General features: G+C 35.1%; 2 protein-coding genes across 2 annotated transcripts; one reads left to right on the forward strand and one right to left on the reverse strand.

Annotated features, from left to right (window-relative positions):
* Window positions 1-579: 579 nt before the first annotated feature.
* hfm1 (helicase for meiosis 1) lies at window positions 580-18,827 on the forward strand. Its single transcript, XM_073848810.1, has 39 exons — window positions 580-650; window positions 746-858; window positions 2,331-2,538; window positions 2,669-2,919; window positions 4,719-4,760; window positions 5,180-5,250; window positions 5,328-5,460; window positions 5,568-5,719; window positions 5,797-5,874; window positions 5,966-6,121; window positions 6,207-6,407; window positions 6,495-6,583; window positions 8,179-8,222; window positions 8,331-8,432; window positions 8,541-8,686; window positions 11,301-11,395; window positions 11,527-11,660; window positions 11,739-11,786; window positions 11,875-11,955; window positions 12,089-12,180; window positions 12,278-12,384; window positions 12,556-12,603; window positions 12,705-12,802; window positions 12,913-13,047; window positions 13,152-13,237; window positions 13,347-13,430; window positions 14,150-14,307; window positions 14,832-14,935; window positions 15,094-15,267; window positions 15,612-15,704; window positions 15,777-15,880; window positions 15,984-16,066; window positions 16,155-16,261; window positions 17,261-17,344; window positions 17,432-17,704; window positions 17,823-17,892; window positions 18,092-18,122; window positions 18,268-18,398; window positions 18,474-18,827. The coding sequence occupies exons 1-39, from the start codon at window positions 580-582 to the stop codon at window positions 18,538-18,540; spliced, it is 4,344 nt and encodes a 1,447-aa protein (XP_073704911.1). The 3' UTR covers window positions 18,541-18,827.
* A 415-nt stretch (window positions 18,828-19,242) lies between these two features.
* cldn18 (claudin 18) lies at window positions 19,243-21,351 on the reverse strand. The gene is made up of 4 exons (XM_073849420.1): window positions 21,132-21,351; window positions 20,080-20,238; window positions 19,632-19,971; window positions 19,243-19,354 (listed from the first exon to the last, which is right to left on the reverse strand). The coding sequence occupies exons 1-4, from the start codon at window positions 21,349-21,351 to the stop codon at window positions 19,243-19,245; spliced, it is 831 nt and encodes a 276-aa protein (XP_073705521.1).
* Window positions 21,352-21,563: the final 212 nt, after the last annotated feature.

A 21,563-nucleotide genomic window follows, 5' to 3' on the forward strand; every position in this document is an offset into this window, starting at 1 on the left:
AGTCATTAGTATCATACTAAAGAATGTAAAGGCGTTGTTTTTATGAATTTAATTATAATATTGTGTCTTTCTGTACTTTAAACCAGTTAAATGTAATGTAGAGCCTTGCAAGGGACATGCCAGTAGATAATATCAGTTTTTTTCTGTATTAAAATGACAATGTTTAATGCAGTAATGATGACTGCATGACCTTGCGCGCGATTCACACAACTCGCGGGTTCGCGCTTGCCGCCTTTAAGAGGGCGTCAGTTACTAAGAGTTCCTCACAAATACCGTTTTGTTAGATCTAATTTATGTATATGTAATGTTTTAGACTTTTAATCGTCACTTTACTATTTTTTGTCCAAACAGAGTGTACCAAAAGACATTCCACCGCTTACCTTACTCGCTCAGCTAATTATTTTACCTCAGAGAAACAATAGCCGGTAACGTTAGCTAAAAGCTAAACTCGAGGGTTCACAGTAACGTTAACCTACAGTAAATAGCTTGTCTTATTTTAGTATGTTGCCTAATAACAGCTTCATATTTCAATGTTCTATATCACAGTTGTTCTTTTAGGATGGCAATGGCAACCACAAGATGTTAGACTCAGAAGAAGGCGTTTCGTCAGTGGATAACCTGTTTTATGACGGACCAGTAATTCATAAAGTGTGAGTAGGCCTTTACACATAATCTGATCAGAGACACGCCAAATATCTAAGAATGAATAAAGTGAGAAACTGGTTATTTGTATATGACTCTTTAGGAAGCCATTATGTCAAGGACAGCAATCCTGGATGTTTGATGCTCCACCCTTTTTATCACAAATACCTGCAACACAAGGCATCCAGGGAGAGGCAGCACACCTATTCTCATTTAGTGAGTCTTGGATTAAGCTAAAATAAAATTACAGGTTTGGGTATTTGCAGCATACCATGTTAATTTTTTATTTTTAATCAGCATCAAGAGTTCAGGTTGAAAAGTTTTGTTTTTAATAAGGGTGTGGATGTGTGCATTTATCTATGTAGAGTTGAAGCAGAATCTGCAAAATGTTAATTATTTTATCAAAATAAGAGTTATTTTTTTATTTAGTACCGACCTGAATAAGATATTTCACATAAAAGACATTTACATATTAGTCCACAATCCACATAAGAAAATAATAGTTGAATTTATAAGAATGACCCCCTTCAAAGGTTTACATACACTTGATTCTTAATAGTGTGTTGTTACCTGAATGATCCACAGCTGGGTTTTGTTTTGTTTAGTGATAGTTGTTCATGAGTTACTTTGTTTGTCCTGAACAGTTAAACTGTTTTTCAGAAAAATCCTTAAGGTTCCACAAATTCTTTGTTTTTTCAGCATTTTTGTGTATTTGAACCTTTTCCAACAATGACTGTATGATTTTGAGATCTATCATTTCACACTGAGGACAACTGAGGGACTCATATGCAACTATTACAGAAGGTTCACACGCTTACTGATGCTTCAGAAGAAAACCCAATGCATTAAGAGCCGAATTGAATTTAACTTATTTTGTCTTCTGGGAAACTTGTAAGTATCTTTTGTAGCTTCTGTAGGGCAGTAATAACTGAAAAAAAAATGGTATTTAGGCAAATTAAGAAAAAAATCTTCATTCTGTTCAAAAGTTTTCAACCCCCAGCACTTAATGCATTTTTTTTTACATTCTGAAGCATCAGTGAGCGTTTGATCCTTCTGTAATAGTTGCATATGAGTCCCTCAGTTGTCCTCAGTGTGAAAAGATGGATGTCAAAATCATACAGTCATTGTTGGAAAGGGTTCAAATACACAAAAATTATGAAAAACCAACTAATTTGTGGGACTTGGAGTATTTTTCTAAAGAACAGCAGGCAGTTTAACTGTTTAGGACAAACAAGGGACTCATGAACAACTATTACTAAACAAAAAACATCTGTGGATCATTCAGGTAACAACACAGTATTAAGAATCAAGGGGATGTAAACTTTTGAACAGGGTTATTTTTATAAATTCAACTATGCTTTTGTGGACTATATGTAAACGTCTTTTATGTAACATGCATTATTCAATTCAGTACTAAATAAAAAATAAAATGCATTTTGTATGATCCCTCTTATTTTGGTAAAATAATTAGTTTTTTGCAGATTCTGCAAGGTGTATGTTAACTTTTGACTTCATATGTACATGAGATGTATGTATCTCTTACATGATTGTCTCCATCTATATAACATATAGATAGATCAATAGATACAAATTTCTTAAAAAAAAAAAAAAAGATGTCTTGTGTGTATGAGTTTACAGGGAGGGTGTTACTTATTTCATTAACTTTATTTCATTCTTCATTTATGAAGGTTACTCTCAGAGATCAAAGAAATTTCTGCCTCCAGCACAAAAACCTATTTACAATCCCAACGCGAGTGTCCAAAGGCAGACTGTGAAATCACATGAGCTGGAGGAATCTGTTTTGTGGACCCATGAACGAGATCAGGCTGTCGACAGGACCGGTTTTGTGGGAACAAGGCCTTTACCTACTGCCAGTGCTCCTCCCTTCAAGACTCGGTAATGTTTGCTACATCTTGATTGAGTTAACAAAATTTGCTGATGTAGCAAGCAGTCCTTTGTGTTTGAAATGGATATTGGCAGTAGAACAATATGTGAGTAAACAGACTGCATTGCATTGTAAATCTAGGTTGTTCAGAGCTCCCACAAGAAGGATCTCTGGGAATGATGAAGACGGTATCGCAAATCAGATGATGTCAACAACAAATGACACTGGTTTCCTTGGTCAGGTTGCTATGACAACCACCGGTCCGCAGACTACACATGCTGTTGCTACTTGTAGTCCCTTTATTGACTTGGGCGGAACAGCACAAACATGTGATGTATCTTCAAAAACAAACCATAATCACCATTTTGGTCCCAAACCTGCTGAATTTGAAGGTAATATAATACTATATATATTTTTTTTTTATAAGCACTATTAGTTAGCTGGAATGTCATGACAGAAAGTTAGTCCAAGCTGCCACAAAATTTAACCCGCAATTCTACCTGTTAAAGTTAAATTTCTGTACTGTTTATGCTGGGTACACACTGCATGATTTACACCATCCATGATCCCTGTTTACACAGATGTGCAAAAATTATTAAAAACACTGTATTATGCATGCCAGGCCAGTAGTTGGCGATGTCAGTTTCCCTGTGCACATACGCATTTCTATAGCTGAACACATAATACACCACCAGTCAAGTTTTTGAAAGGTAAGAGTTTTAATGTTTTTAAAGAAGTCTCTTCTGCTCACCAAGCCTGCATTTATTTGATCCAAAGTACAGCAAAAACTAAACAAATAACTATTATTAAAAAAAACTATTATTAGTTATTTAAAATAACTGTTTTTTATTTAAATATATTTTAAAATGTAATTTATTCATGTAATTTCCAAACTGAATTTTTATCATCATTACTCCAGTCACATGATCCTTTAAAAATGATTCAAATATTCTGATTTGCTGCTCAAAAACATTTATTATTATTATTATTATTATGTTGAAAACAGCTTAATAGAATTTTTAATTTTTTTTTGTAACGTTATAAATGCCTTTATCATCACTTTTGATCAATTTAAAGCATTTTTGCTAAATAAAAGTATAAATTTCTATAACCCCTAAAAAATACTGACTCCAGACTTTTGAATGATATAATGTATAATGATGATAAGAATCCTGAAAAAACGGTTTTAAATATTGATAATAATAATATCATGTGACACTGAAGACTGGAGTAATAATGCTGAAAATGTAGCTTTGATCACATGAATAAATTACATTTTAAAATATATTCAAATAGAAAGCCGTTATTTTAAATAGTAAAAATATTTCAGAATTTTACCGCTTTTGCTGTATTTGAGATCAAACAAATGCAGGCTTGGTAGGCCGAAGAGTCTTCTTTAAAAAACATAAAAAATCTTACTGTTCAAAAACCTTTGACTGGTAGTGTTAACTGAACTGCTGTTGGTGTCCATAATGTTACTTCCAAAAAAAGAAAATCGCTCAGTGCTCTTGACTAAATAACTTTTGTGGCTTTAACAACAGCAATCTAAATTTTAAAGGAGACATTGGATGCAAAAATCACTTTTACGTGCTGTGGTCAGTTGTACACTGTCCACCATTTTCTCTGCGCTTAAACAGCTGTAGCGACAATAATGGCTCTCGTAAGCAATGCAGGTGTTTTGTAGTATCTATGTAAAAGTAAACATAAGAGTCTTTATTTTCTCCCAGAGCCACAGAGGCCACAGTGGATTTGTTTTGTTTTTGATGAAAACGTGCCATTGAATACACAATAAACAGAAGAGAGGAAGCATGGTGAACAGCAGCTTATTATCATTTAAAGAGACCGAAATGCACCGAAATGGGTCGCTATGATGCTGTTTTTGACAAGATAAAAGGATGTTGTTTTACGTGATGATTGAGGAATTTTAACCATAGTATGTTACAGACATTTCATGAAGATCCTAAAGAATCATACCAACTTGTGGAAAATGGGCATCTGATGTCGCCTTTAATTTATACCGTAAAGAATATGTAATGTTGCCAGACAAAGGACATTTCAACGATCCCATGACTTTGAAAATTGTGCTGTGTGTTCCCAGAATATAGAGTAAATTATGCAGTCCTTTTGTACATAGAGAACAATTTGTGTTGTGAATATTTGGCATGTTTTAATATTGATATTGTTTTTCAAGGGTTGTCTGGAAAAGGAACACTACGTCCAGTCTCCGAAATTCGTATCCTTTTTCATTTACCCCAGCTAATAAAAATACATTTTAATATAATTAAAGACAAAATGAATTAAAAATAAAAATAAAAACTTTTGTGTTTTTTGTGTTTATTAGTGTTGATCTAATCTACAGTATATGCAAGTATACTCTAAATGCTGACAAAATTCATTTTTAGCCAATATTCGCATAAAAAATTATAAACGCACTACACAGATTGTTGTCCAGTTAACCAAGACAAGTTCTTCAATATGTCCTACCCAAACTTAATATTTTTGGGTGGAAATATTTCAAATATTTCATCAAATGAAAAATTCATGGGGACTTAAAATTTTTCCTTTAGGCTGTTTTCAATTACATGTATACCTTTGTGCTGTGAATGATGCATTTATTGTCACATTCATTGTTTTCCTTGATATTTGTGTAAGCTGCTAAATTCAGAAGTGTGTTTAAAGAATTCCCTTACTTTAACTATGTCCAATCCCAAGCACTGGATGATGTAAGTGTCTAGCATTTATATCTGTTTAATGTAAACTTCATAAACACAGTATGTGGCAGATTATTGTTCTGTTTCAGGTTCTGTACACCAATAAAAACTTTGTTGCCTGTGCTCCTACGGGCTCTGGGAAGACGGTGCTTTTTGAGCTGGCCATTGTTCGACTACTGATTGAGGCTTCGGACACCTGGGACAATGTCAGAGCTGTGTACAGTGAGTTACAATTATGCAAATTCTTGTAATTTGAGCTTAATAACTAAGCATTTTTAGTTGAGACTTTTTTAACAAATACTGTTTGACATTTTTTGTTTTTACTTCAGTGGCACCAATTAAGGCTCTTTGCAGTCAGCGTTTTGAAAACTGGAAACAGAAATTTGGACCCCTTGGACTAAAGTGCAAGGAGTTAACTGGGGACACAGAGATTGATGACTTTTTTGAAATCAAGGATGCTCATCTAATTTTTACAACTCCTGTAAGTTGCCACATAAAGAAGAGTCTAAACATAAAACATCTTTTCAACAAGACTGAAAGATTTTTTTCCCTTTAAAGGAAAAATGGGACAGCATGACAAGGAGGTGGAGGGATAACTCTTTATTGCCATCTGTTAGTCTCTTCCTCATTGATGAGGTCTGATTTATTTTCCTCCAATGTGATCTATTTGAAAATAGATGTCAGTGTTTTGTTAATGAATGACATTTTGTCTACATATCGTCTTTAGATACATGTGGTCAAAGACAAAACCCGTGGAGCCACTCTTGAAGTTGTGGTCAGCAGAATGAAAACCATGCACTCGTATCGACTGGCTGTAAATCCAGAATCAAAAGCATCCATGAGATTAGTGGCTGTCTCAGCTACCATCCCAAACATCCAGGATGTAAGTTGTTTCAGGAAGTACCAAAGTGATTCAGATGAATCTATGTTCAGGTTAATTTAGATTGTTCCTGTGCTGTGTTTTAAAGGTATCTGAATGGCTTTCGGATGAGTCAGGGCCTGCCACTTGTCTGGAGATGGATGAGAGTCACAGACCTGTGAAACTAAGGAAAGTGGTGCTCGGCTTCCCCTTTGGAAGTAATCAGAATGAGTTTAGGTTTGATCTTTCTCTCAACTACAAAATGGCCAACATTATTCAGACCTACTCTGATCAAAAACCAACCCTTGTTGTAAGTAAATCTTTGTGATTGGAAATGTGTTGGGTTGTGTATTTTAAAATAAACATTTGATACAATACATTTGTTTGAATTTAACAGTTTTGCTCAACAAGAAAAGGAGTTCAACAGTCTGCTTCTGTGCTTGCAAAGGATGCCAGATTCATTATGGGCATTGACCACAAACAAAGGTACTATAGTCACATTACATAGGCTGTAAATATTTACATTTCCAGTTTTAGTTTGGAGATTAAAGCTATTTATTCAGTGCCTTTATTTTTTTCACATTTTGTTGTGTTGAAACCTTATGTTGAACTGCTTTAAATAACTTTTTCCACATCAATCTACACTCCATACACAATAATGACAAAGCAAAAAAACAGGTTTGTGACAACTTTGCAAATTTATTAAAATTTAAAAACTGAAATAAATACATTGCATAAATATTCGTACCCTTAATGTGGCACTTAGATGAAGCATCTTCACAGCCTCAAGTCTTTTCAGCAAGCTTTGCACATCAGCATTTGGCAATTATCTGCCGTTCTTCTTCTCATCTCAGCTCTGTCAGCTGGTATGTGGGCTGGCAGACATTTTCAGGTTTCTCCAGAAATGTTTGATTGGGTACAAGCCAGGCTGTGGCTGGGTCACTCAAGGACATTCACAGAGTATTGCTGTATGCTTAGGGTCATTGTCCTGATGGGAAGGTGAACCAGTCTGAGGTTCTGAATGCTCTGGACTAGGTTTTCATTAATCTCTACATTTTGGGACATTGAGGTTTTCTTCTACTCTGAGGAGTCCCTCGGTCCCTGCTGCTGAAAAACAACCCCACAGCATGAAGCTGCTACCAGCACACTTTATTGTTAGGGTGCTACTGTGCAGGTGATGAGTTTCTGGTTTCCTTCAAACATGATGCTTGGAATTGAAGTTCATCAGACCAGAGAATCTTGTTTCTCACAATCTGAGAGTTCTTTAGGTGCTTTGTTGCAAATTTCAAGTGGGTTTTTAATGTGTCTTCACTGAGGAGAGGATTGAATCTTGTCACACTGCCATAAAGACTGGATTGGTGGAGTGCTGCATTGATGTTTGTCCTTCTGTAAGTTTCTCCCACCTGCACATATGATCATGGAGCTAGAGTGACTGTCAGCTTCTTGGCCATCAGTTTAACCAAGGCCCTTCTCCATCAATTGCTTAGGTTGGTCAGACTTCTTCCATTATGGATAATGGAGGCTACATGCCTCTTTAAATCTTCAATGCAGCAGAATTTTTTCTAAATTCTTCCCCAGATCTGTACCTTGACACAATCCTCTCTGAGCTCTACAGGCAGTTCTTTTGACCTCAGGGCTTGGTTTTTGATCTGAAATGCATTTTTAGCTATTAGACCTTTTGTTGAGAGGTGTGTGCCTTTCCAAATCATGCTCATTCAAATAAATTTGCCACAGGTTAACTTCACTCGAAGTGTAGTAACATCTACAAGCGACATAATGCTCCTGATCTAAATTTTTAATGTCCTAGAAAAGGGTATGAATACTTATGCAATTAATTATATCAGTTTTTTTTTTTTTCTAATTACTTTGGAAAGTTGTTACAACCCTTTTTTTGCTTTGTCAATATGGTGTCTGAAGTGTAGATTAATGTTGAAAAAAATATATTTAAAGCAATTTAACATAAGGCTGCAACATAAAACGTGAAATGCATGTTGTGGTTCAACTACCAAAGATGCTTATTATTTTTAAGCTTACTCTTAATGTGGACATTACTTAGTATAACTCAAAAATCTCCTTCATAGACTGATGAAATATGCAAACTCTCTGCTTGATGCAAAACTCAGAGGTGTGTATGTTAATGTGATTTTTTTTTTTTTTGCTGTTTTTGATTCATTAAAGCATTGGTCATTGTTTTTTTAAAGGTGTACTACACTTATTTTTATACCTCTTCCAGATCTGTTTATCTGTGGCATTGGATATCATCATGCTGGCATGGATGTGTCAGACAGGAAAATAATTGAAGAAGCATTTACTGTGGGTGACTTGCCAGTGCTATGTAGGTTCTGCAAATGTGTTTTCACTTATTTAGTTTTGATTATTTAGTACATAACTATGAAAAAAAGCACATGGAAACATAGAAAAGCTCTTACTTCCTCTTATTCAGTTACAACCAGCACTTTAGCCATGGGTGTGAATCTGCCAGCCCACCTTGTGGTAATCAAATCCACATTTCACTATGTTGGAGGTTCATGTGAAGAATACAGTGAAGCTGACCTTTTACAGATGATCGGGAGAGCTGGCAGACCTCAGGTACTGCTAACACAATTCAGAGCATGGCTTTAGGACTTCTCTTCTGAAAGTCTTTATGTACGGTGCCCGCCAGGGGACACCTTCGGTTCACTTATGTTTGTCGTGGCCACGACATATAAACTCGTGGGAACATGATATTATGTTGTGGCCACGAGATATTTATTCGTGGGAACGTCATATTAACTCGTGGGAACGTGATATTATGTCGTGGCCACGAGATCATTTTGTCGAGGTAACGACATCCTTATGTCGTGGCCACAAGATGCGATGATGATACAGAAATTAATACAATATTAAATTATTATATTAACAATGGGCGATGCTGTATATGCGAATGCTGATGCTGTCTGTGCGCGATGTAGACAGTATATTCAAAAGTTTATCATGAATAAATATTACATAAAGTACATCAAATAAAATAGCCCTACAGGAAACATTTTATCCCACAGTCTTGTCCATTAACTGATCCTCCTCTTTCCGTAATATTTTTATTATTCGTTTATATTCGTTATTTCCCCCTTCATTTCGATCTCCTTAACGTTCTGAATGTAGGTTCTATGACTGGGATTTTTACAGTTCAAAGGCTGAATTTAACATATATTGTATTTTATTTAGTCTAATTAATAGACAAATATAGTGTTTCAGTGAAGAGTGAATTATTCACGTAGTTTCATTTGGAAATCATTTATCGTCACACCGTAAAATAGGCCTATTTTATTTTATTTTTATTTTTAATAATTTCTATTATTATTAATTATTATAATTAGCCCATTATTGTAGGCCTATATATTTATCTATTTTCGTTTATATTCGTTTTCCCCCTTCATTTTCATCTCTTTACTTAACGTATATGGAAATGATAGGCTACTGTAAATGCTTGACATGACTGATTTTGACTGGAATGTAGTTTAAAGGTTGAATTGAACATATTTTTATTTTGTTTCGTCTAAGATACTAGACTATATAATACTATACTGTTCACTGACGAATGAATCATTCACGTAGTGAAACGAATATAAATGAAAATAAAAATATATACAATAATAATAATAATTATAATAATGATGACGATAATAATAATACGGAAAAAAGACGATCAGTTAATAGAAATGTCCTGTAGGCCTATTTTACGGTGTGACGATAAATGATTTCCAGATGAAACTACGTGAATAATTTACTCTCACTGAAACACTATATTTGTCTTTTAATTAGACTAAATAAAATATATTTGTCTATTAATTAGACTAAATAAAATACAATATATGTTCAATTCAGCCTTTGAACTGCATTCCAGTAAAAATCCCAGGTATAGAACCTACATTCAGAACGTATAAGTAAAGAGATCGAAATGAAGGGGAAAATAACGAATATAAACTAATAATAGCCTACAAATATTACGGAAAGAGGAGATAATAAGACTGTGGGATGCATGCATGTCTACATTGCGCACAGACAGATCAGCATTCGCATATACAGCATCGCCCATTGTTAATATAATAATTTAATATTGTATTAATTTCTGTAACAATTAATATAATAATTTCTTAATTAAAAATAAAATATTAATAAACCTATCTCTGATAGGCTAATCCTGGGTTACTATGGTCACGCAGGTTTGTTTATGCATTAAAACTCGTGCCCACGAGAAATGCATGTTGTTTCCTCAACATAATAAGTCGTGGCCACGAGAAATGGATCTCGTTCCCTCATCATCACATCTTGTGGCCACGACATAAGGATGTCGTTACCTCGACAAAATGACCTCGTGGCCACGACATAATATCACGTTCCCACGAGTTAATATGACGTTCCCACGAATTAATATCTCGTGGCCACAACATAATATCATGTTCCCACGAGTTTATATGTCGTGGCCACGACAAACATAAGTGAACCGAAGGTGTCCCCTGGCGGGCACCGTATTTATGTGTGTAGGTCATGTAAGGGACGCTTCGCGTCGCGGTCCTGATCACACTGTCGGGGCTTATTTCTGCGATAACTACCGGCTGCCTGTACATTATCCCGCTTATTACACGGCTACTTGCCACATAAGGAAAAAAATTGGACATGAATATGAATTTGAAACCTTTTATTGGCATATTTGTTTTTAATTAACATTTTTATCCTTCCGCGAAACGATATAGTACCACGTGACTAACATTCAAACTATGTATGTTAGTAAGACAATTTAAATAGATTAATGTCGAAATTTTCCATTGTTAATTGTGGTTGCCCAGTGTTTGTCACAAGATGGCGCCAAACGGTAATCTTTGTTGGCACGGAGGGATTTTAAACATACAAGTAGTACCGGCTGTGCGTTATTACTTTGGAGCGGTGATTATTTGAAAAGAACGAACCTGCAAATGTCTCAACTGACCAATCAGAATCGAGCATTCCAAAGAGCCGTGTAATAAAATAATCTAGATTGTGTTAAATTGGAGGAGATGTACCTATCAAACCAACCCACAAAACATGTATTTTTTTATGGATTAAATAAGTGACAGTGGTTAGATTTCAAGCACCTAGGCTAAATCTAATCTGGAAATGCAAACATACAGCTGTTACAGTACTAAGATTGAGACTACAGCACGCACTGGCCTTGGTTTTTGTTTAGTTTGATACAACAGCAACTGCAGTGATCATGACCCGAGCTCAGACAAAGGACAAATACACACACTTCTTGAGTGGCATAGACAGCATAGAGAGCAGGTATATTCCATCTAAAACACATTTTCTTCAATCTCAGAAGAATTGTTATTTTCCCAAAACATACGATATAGACTAGTTGATTTATGTGTTGACTATGTATGTGATGAATACAACAAAATGACTATTTTCAGCTTGCATACAAACTTGGTGGAGCACTTGAATGCAGAGATAGTTCTTCAAACTATATCAGACGTGAACATGGCTCTAGACTGGATCCGCTCCACCTTCCTGTATATCCGTGCTTTGAAAAACCCCAAACACTATGGTAAATCCTAAACCTTAAATCCCAAACATCAATTGTGTTGCTAGCTGTTCTTTATTAGTCTCTCATATTTTGTCACAGGGTTTTCTCCTGAGCTTGACAAATGTGGAATTGAAACTAAATTACAAGGTATGAGTCAGTTCATAATAATTCATTTGAAAAGCTGACTAGACTGAGCAAATATGTGTTATGAAATATGATTTACACTGTGTTTCAGAGCTGTGCTTGAAGAACCTCAACTCGTTGGCCTCTTTCAACCTGATTACCATGGATGAAGACATCAACATCAAGCCCACAGGTCACTAGTAATGCACTTTTTCTGTTAAAATATATGAAGTTTGATATAGCTCTCCTTTTCTCTTTTAATTAGCATTTTAGTGACTTAATGTCTTTGGTTGCAATGTCCATATAAATGAAATGGTCATACACAGAGACTGGAAAACTCATGGCCAGGTACTGTGTTGCCTTTGACACTGTGAAGCAGTTCAGTAGGGTGACTGGAACAGAGACATTACCCGAGCTGGTAAGAAAGCATTGCTGTTCTTGCAGCATTTCCTGATCCATTGATCCACTGCTTCAAAACATCATTTAATGATATTATCTTTTTTCTCACTTTCTAGATTGAAATGATATCAAAGGGGAAGGAATTTAGTGATGTGCAGTTGAGAATAAACGAGAGGAAAACCTTGAACACGTTGAACAAAGATAAGAACAGAACCACCATCAGGTCAATTTGAGATTTTTTCTTTTCTTAGTTTAATTCAGTATTTCTTTGTAGTTGTTTATGAAACTGATTACCAATTTCTGAGTGAAATTTTTTCAGCACCATCTTTTTCAGTGTAGCTAATGGACTGAATAAGTAGACTAAATCATTTAAGCTGTAATATTTTCTTTTAAGGTTTCCTATGGAAGGGAAGATCAAATGTAATGACATGAAAGTGAACTGGTAAGGTCTTGCTATTACTTGTTTGGATGTACAGTTTTACGCCTTGATTGCATGGCTTGCACATTTGTTTATTTATGCATGCAATTACTTTCTTATCCTAGTCTGATTCAAGCTCAACTTGGCTGCATCCCCATTCAGGAGTTTGGACTCATACAGGACACTGGAAAAATATTCAGAAATGGAAACAGAGTCAGCAGATGTAGGTTATTTACACATCTCTCTTTAAGCTTTTGTTCTCTCTGTCTGATGACATGGCCACTTTTTACTTAGCATAGATTAAAACGAAATGCTGCTTTTGATCTCTGACAGATCTGACTGAGTTTCTCAGTCATCACTCCAAATCCAATTTCTCAGCAAAACTCAACTCTTTAATTCTTGCCAAATGTTTTCGAGCCAAACTGTGGGAGAACTCGCCTTATGTCTCCAGGCAGCTTGAGAGGATAGGTCAGGGAGCACTTCTAAAAATAATAATAAAAAAAACTTCCTTTAAAAAATGTATTTGTTGTGCTAAATGTGTGTGATTTTATATGTGTGGTCTTATTTTCCAGGATTAACACTGGCCAATGCTATGGTGAATGCAGGGCTTACAACATTCAGCAAAATTGAGCAGACCAATCCTAGAGAACTAGAGATGGTAAGCCAAAATATCTTGCTATTTTTTTAGAGGTTTAGAAACACACATTCATGATGAAGTCTTTCTGTTGCAACAGTAGTATTATTGAATATAACCCTTTATTTGCCAGATTGTGAACCGACACCCTCCATTTGGGAACCAGATTAAGGAAGCTGTCAGCAGACTTCCAAAATATGAAGTTAATTTGGAACAGGTAACATTTTATATATGTTTATATATTTATTTAATTAATTTTTACATTGGTCAACCTGCTATTCTCTATATACAATTATCTTAAACTGCCTATTGTTAATTATTTTATAATTATTATGAATGCACTGCAGCTTTTATAATAGACTACATAAAATATTTGCATGAAAAATTGTTGAAAATTGCAACCTGTTACAGGAACTTGAATACATATTTTCACATATACGTTTGTGATGTGATCTAGGAAAACACTTTTTTAGGTTTTGATACTAAATGAAAGCTGGGTTCAAGCCCTTTCCAAAAAAAAACTTTGTGTGCCATAGTTTACATGGGACTAGTGGGAAATGTGCATTGATTAAATTTGTTATGTGGTTTATTTTGATAAGTTAACTGTTTTTGTGGTGTTAAGAGAAAGCACCTCTGCAGCACATTCTTAACATAAGAGAAAAACACAGTCATTTTTGCTTGCTGCAATAAATCACAATTTTTCTGCACTAAAATGAATAATAACAAACTTTAATAATTTAATGAAAACCTAATTTTGACAAAAAATGGAATTCTTCGAATTTCCTGAAAACTTCCCAGTGCGACATCCGATCAGTTTTCCTAGATCGTATCACATTTTAATCTCAAAATATTAATGATAATAAGAAAGACTGCAGTTTGAGCCATCATACTTTTACTAATGTATATATAATTGTATTAAATAAAATATTTTCCTAGATTCCAAGATGCAGTCTGTCCACAGCTGAGATTTCTGTCACAGTGAACTTGAAGAATTTCCAGGAGTTGGCATCGAAAAAGACAGCACCAGACCACCATTATGTCACTCTCATTGTTGGAGACTGTGACAATAATGTTGTTTTCCAGCAGAAAATCCAGTAAGATCTTTGTGATTTAAAGGGGACCTGTTATGCCCCTTTTTACAAGATATACGTTTCTGACGTCCCAGAGTGTGTATGTGAAGTTTTCAAGATCTGAGTCAAGCTATCTGTTGTTGCTTTCAGTATGGCCATAAATGTCACGCAAAATTATATTCAAACTCACATTAGACACTTTTAACATTGAATAAAGCACATAATCAGTAACTGAGATTATAACTGTCATAGAACTCCTATGTTCATTGATGTATCCTAACTTTGCAATTGCAACACTTGCAATTTCTCCTTACGATGAAGTGTACGCTGGGAGAAATCTGGGATCGCTTGTTCAGAGAGACTGTGTATAATTTATTGGGATTATTACCATTATAGGCTCGTTGTTTTCACTCACTGTGGCCACACAACTGTTAAAACACCTTAAAAAAGTGATTTTTGCATAATAGGTCCCCTTTAGTAATCAAAGGCAAGGTTATTTTTCATTAAATTATAAATAACTAGAAGAGATGCATCTTTTTTTTTTCAAGGTCTGCCTTGCTCTTGAAAAATGGGAGCTGGTCAAAGAGAATCGAGGTGACAAGAACACCAAAGGGAGAGGAGCTCAGCATTCATTTGATCAGCTCTGAATATGGTCAGTGGTCAAAGTAGCACTTAAACAAGCCATAAAGGCTTTTTGGATGTTCAGATAAAGTAATTTAATAAAATGTTATATATATGTTTGGCTTTAACATCTACATTTAGAGTCCTCTGGTAATATTTTAGAATAATTAATGATTGTTGATTGTGTAGTGGGACTGGACGTACAGCAAGAGTACAGAGTCAACTACTCGGGAGTGGAAAGGTTTGGACCTGAGTCCTTCATTAGAGAGAAGCCTTCATGGAGAATGCAGAGGATTCATGACACAAAGAAGACACAAGACACTACACTGACTCCAACTCCAACTCCAACTTCGTTAAACAGAGGTCAGACTCCTAGACGACATAATCACAATATGATCAAAGCTCAGATAAAATAGAAAATACATTTAACCTAGACCTGAAACATGCATCACTGGTGATTAAATCATTAGTGAAAAGTGGGTGAAACACATTGACGATTACGTGCGTTTGTTATATTCATCTCAAAGACATTTTTTGTAACCACTTGTGATCAAATTTCAAAGTTCTCCCCTGAGATGAATATTAATATCAGATGTAAATTCTCTGATAAATTTGCTGAAACTGAATAAACATATAAATGCTTTTGGCTCAAACATTACAGCTTAATTTTCTGGATACTTTTGAAGATTGTATTCAACCTAATATAGTTGTTTTCTTCATAGATCCAGTGGCTCTCAATACAGTTAAGAGACAATGCCATCATGTTTGCAAAAACAAGGAGCTCTGTGGACACGACTGCTGTGAGACTCTAGATGATCCTAGACTGTGCTGTCATTACATGTGCGGCTTGATTCATCTGGTTTCTCTTTTAGGCAAAGTTGGAGTGATGACAAGGTCTGTAAGTTTCACCTCATACCTCAGTAATCTAAAAATGAGGAATGAGGTACTCTGTGAGACTCCTGTGAAGCGTTTAAAGGTCAGAATTCGAACTGTTAAAAGTTGTACATAACCATTAGAAAATGTGATCCATGCTGTATAGTGTCGTAGTATCAATCCCGTTTTCTTGCCTTTCTCTTTAGATGAGGATGAATTATGAGACAGCAGCTGTAAGCATGCAGCAGTTCTCATACAAGCCCAAAGACACACTTCCCACTGCCAAGAAGTATTTGGTCTTTCTGCTGACAACAAAAATTAGCTTATTAATGTTAATGAAGTTGATATTGATATCGATGTTCACATTTACTCTAAAGGTTTGAGGAAAGTCAGCATTACACTCAAAGTCCATATGAAATCAAGGAGCTAGAGGCCAGTTTTCACACTCCACATGTGAATTCATCATTTGAGTCTTACCATGATGGTATGTTTACTCTCAATCACATACCCTCATAGTTTTATTAACAGAAATTACTGCAGTGAGAGTGAATGTGAGGCTAAATCAGTGTTATTTTATCAGATACTATTACAGTTTTTATTTTTTATGTTCTCTTTTTATTTTACTCTTTAAATGTTTTTAATTTTGTCATTTTATTTCGTTTTTTGAATGTACATCTTTGTTTTACACATTGTAGTTTTATTCATTTTATTACATCAAGTTTAAATGAGAAATGTTTCCTTTCAACTCTGTCTACAAGAAATACATATACATTTTCGTATATACACTGTTGTTCAAAAGTTCAGTCAGATTTATAGTTTTTTAAAGGAATCTCTTCTGCTCATCAAGGCTGCATTTATTTGATCAAAAATACGGAAAAAAAACAGTAATATTGTGAAATGTTATTACAATTTAAAATAACGTTTTTCTATTTTAATTTATTTCAAATTGTAATTTATTTCTGTGACGCAAGGCTGAATTTTCAGCATCATTACTCCAGTCTTCAGTGTCACACGATCGTTCAGAAATCATTCTAATATGCTGATTTATTACCAATGTTGGAAACAGTTGTGCTGCTTAATATTTTTTGGAACCTGTGATACAATGTAAGTCTTTGCTATCACTTTTTAAATCAATTTAACACATCCTTTCTGAATAAAAGTATTATTATTTTTTTTTTCAAAAAAATAAAGAAAAAAGTACTAACCCCAAACCTTTAAACAGTAGTGTATGTTGTTAAAAAGGTTTCACGTTCCAAAAAATATTAAGTAGCACAACTGTTTCAAACATTGATGATAAATCAGTATATGTAATGACTGAAGAAGATTCAGCTTTGCATCACATAAATAAATTATATTTTAAAGTATATTCAACTCGAAAAACATTACTTTTTACTCATTACATTTGGTTAAATATATTATCTCTGGGTTTAATTAATGTAAAAAAGTGTAATAACTCAACTATCAATTGTCAAACTATTTACAGATTACAATGATGAGCTGGGAGACTTTTATTCTGAAATTGAAGACACCGAATTAGAAGATCCTCAACCTTTTGCTTTACCTCAAAGTATGTTTTTTAGAGCATTAGTTGTTTGTTACTTTTCATATGAACATTCCTAAAACTGAAATAATATGTTATAAATCATCTTTTCAGGGGTTTCGATTCACAGTCAGCTCGAGCCACACAACGATGGACAGATGCACAGAATCAGTGCTAATAAAGCCAGTGTTTATACTGCGCATGCAAACCCAGAGCACAATGCTGACTCTGACCAACTCAGGTGTGGTTCTCTTGATATGACCTTTGACCAAGGAGTAAATGATTGGGATGATTTTGATGACGCCAACCTGGTTGATGCTAGTGACGTGTGCTGTGAATCCCAAGTATGCAACCCAATGACAAACCATGATCAACCTTCAAATACTGGTTTGTTAGGCTCATTTTATAGTTTTATTTTTGCAATTTATGTGTCTTTGGAAATTCAATCAGTTTGGTAAATTTTAAATACTAAAAGTTAGTGTTTGTTTGTATGTGTGTGTATTAGGTTTGGCTTCAGCCTCACAATATACCACAGAAAGCAGACAAGCAACTGTAAATCCTGCCTTGCCACAAAGGTAACCCCCTCTTTATTTAAATATGTTTCAGTTTAATTTGAATAGATGTTGTGTTGCATTTTTCAAATTACTCACCAAGTCACTCACTCTCCACTGACTTAAAGTGTGTTTAATAGGAATTCAAGAGCAGTTATGCTAGGGCTGTATCTATGTAATATATGCTTAGCTACCCTAATGCATCTAAAAATATTTTTTTCAGGCTACAACCAATGGCTGTTACTTCTCGAACTGTAAGCATACATGATTACTTTTTTAATATTTCAATCAAATTGAATGTAAACTCTAATATACTATGAAGTATTTTGTATATACAATTTAGAAAAGACCACAATGATTGTGTTTCAGTCACGATTAGATTTATTAATCATTTCACAGGCAGTGTGCTCAGAAATTAGTATGAAGTCCCTTTCAAACCAGGGTCAAGCCAAAACGCCTTCATTCCAAAGAAGATTTGATTTTTTCACAAGGACAGGTGAAGCTCTGAAGGAAAACACACCTGATAGAAGGTATTTTAAGAAATGATTAACTGTAATTATCATATTACAGATTTACTGTGTGTTAACATTGCTTAATAATTACAGGGATCACACAAATGACATCTGCAGTGAGACCAGTTTTTTTCTGGGTATGCTCGATGGCCTTTTTTAGAGATGTTGTAAAGGATTCCTGAGACATTTAGCACTACGTTGTGAAGAATCCAAGTTCCTCCGACTTTTTTTTAGTTTAACATTGAATGTAAATGACAAAAGGACAAAAAGTTATATGCTTGCAAAACTACATTTTGATATTTTCAATATTTAAAATCTTATTGTAAAATTCTTGATACTAAAAATATTAGAACATTTATAAATATCACATGAAATGAAAATAAATTGTTAAGTGTTAATTGTCAGTGTTCTTTTAGCAGTTGGGTCTAGGTTAGTAGTTTATAATTAGCTTTATATAAAAATACAAATCTGTGATATGTCTCTATTTAATATACTGTAAATGTCTTCTGTCCTAAAAATATAGCAATGTTATCATAAAAAAATCTCCCCCTCTCTTCTCTACATTCTGTAAATTGAATAAATTGTTTAGTGCTAGACCTAGTAAAACAGCTTCTACGTGTCAAATACAGTTGTGTCAAAGGTTTATTATAATTCCAAACAGCAAATTATTCACACAGCAAATTGTCACACACCTTGTATCACCTTAATCAAGACTACTGTTTTCAGTAGAAACATTACAAATTAGTTAACACATTGCAATTTTTGTAACATCTTCACACCCAAGAAGATTTCTTCAGTGCAAGGCATACCATAGGTCTGATATAACTAATATTAATAAGAAAAAAATCATTTTTTTCTTTCACTAAATTTGTTGTTGTTGTTCTCCCCTCACTCTCTGGAGACGACAGTCATCATCTGCTCCCCTGCCTTGGGATGTGGCGTTGTAAATATATCCGTCTCTCGCATCACCGGTGCTAAAACAGAACATGCTAGTTAGCTTACAACCCATCAGCTTAATAAGAACATAGATAGATAGATGTTGGAAATGAACTTACGGTTGCATTGCTTTGAATGCAATACACTTCAAAACTCCTGCCAAAATTAACAAAATTCCGGCTATCCAGGCTATATAGAGGGCTGGGCCGAATGTGTACCTGACCATTCAGAAAAAAGATAGGAAGTTATGCATTCAGCACTTGACAGGCACCTGTGAATTATGTGCAGGTGAAAAATTTATGTTTTTCATCTTACCTGGTACCAAATGAATCTGTTCCATCAATGCCCATGCCCATACCATTGCCCATGCCATTGCCCATACCAGAGCCCATGCCGTTGCCCATGCCGTTGCCCATGCCAGAGCCCATTCCATTGCCCATTCCATTGCCCATGCCGTTGCCCATTCCCATGCCTTGTCCCATGCCTTGTCCCATGCCTTGGCCTTGGCCTGTGCTCTGGCCCATGCCCATGCCATTCTGACATTGTATTCCTCCCTTCTCTCCTGAGTTTTGATAGTATTGAGTTGGGTATTGCATCATAAAACTAGGCACTATTTGATCAGCATACACTGATGATCCAGAAATATCAAAAACGCCTGAAAAGAACAAAGATGATGTATTATAATGGGAATTATGTTTGTAAACATAATAGGAACAAACTGAAAGATAATTTAGATACTGAGTAATAATAAACATTTGTTTACCTGCAATTATAAACAAAATCCCTGCAGCTAGCACCAGCTTGGTCCTGCTCATCATATTAATGCTTTTAACACAGTTTAGGCAGAAGCATCCGATGATCATTGCAATCACAGCTACTATGATTGCTAATACCATCAGAGCCCTTATAGCCTGAAGGATTCCTGAAAGAAAAAAGATAAAAATGCAGAACATTAGTTAGAGGGTCATTAATACCTCTGAGTCAGTGCTTTTTCTTTGATTTTGTCCTAAATGAAAATTGTGTCATTTACTCATTCTCATGTCATTACAAACCTTTATAACTTTCTTTTGTAGAGCACAAAAGAAGATATTTTGAACTTTTGGTTCCTATTGGCTTTTATCATATAATGGCACAAAATGATGTTGAGTAAACAATGGCAATTTTCATTTTTGGGTGAACTATGTCTTTAAGTATAGACAATAAATCTTCTCAGAACAGTGTTGCCAAGTCCAGTTTTCCTGTATAATTGGACTACTTAACACTGTTGTCATGGGTTGTTTTTATGTGGGTTAAAGCGACCACAATAACGTCATATTTACCCCCTGAAATGTGAATTTTACCAGGGAACCCTGCCAAAAAATTTATTTTACCTCACATGTATTTCCACACGGAATTAGGCTACTTTAAAACTTGTCACAGGTTGTTTTTCATTTCTTCGGGTTAAAGTGACAGCAACAACGCAATATTTAGCCTCTGAAATGTGAATTTTACTAGGTGAACCCTGCCAAAAAAATTGTATTTTAGCCCCCAGTATGCGACCTCTTTAAAAACATGATTGGAATAACTAGTTTTGAGTAGCAATTGGGACGGTTTTGTTGTGAAAACCTGGCAACCCTGCCTCAGAGACTTAAGAAACTTAAGTTAAATATTACAAATTGTTTTAAAAATCATTGTCCTGCATTGTTAGACTAGCAGTTCCCAAAAAGCACACAGCCCCATAACAAAAAAAAGTTCAAAATGATCAACACTTCTGATAAAAGTAATACATTTCAGTCTCAATGTTAGGTTCAAAAATAGACCTGAATGTCAACCTACTTGAGAAGCTCAGATGGCTGTGGAGAGCTTTGCACTCGGAGAGTCCAGACTGGCCGACCTCGCAGTCCTTCCACAGGCCTCTATAATGTTGGTTGGTAGCTGGGGTGTTCTCCTGCTGGTAATCGCTGCACCAGACATCCATAACCGTGGCAGCAAGAACTCCAACTGTACCTACGGCGCCTGTTACAAAGCCCGTGGTTTGCAGAGCTTGGGCATTCATCCTGATTCTGTCTTGGCTTCTTGTTTAGGATCTGGAGAAGTTGATGGTAACAAGTGTTGAGGCGAACTGAAGCTTGAGAGGCTGAGACTGCTTTTTAAAGTGTTAAGGCTCCCATGCACACTCATAAAGTGATGCTTGTGATAAGCATTGAGCTGGCATAGTTCCACCTACTTTCAACAAAAATACAAAAAGGAGTAACAATAGGAGTCATC

Source organism: Garra rufa, chromosome 10 (genome assembly GCF_049309525.1).
Source record: "Garra rufa chromosome 10, GarRuf1.0, whole genome shotgun sequence".
NCBI classification, from domain to species: Eukaryota; Metazoa; Chordata; class Actinopteri; order Cypriniformes; family Cyprinidae; genus Garra; species Garra rufa.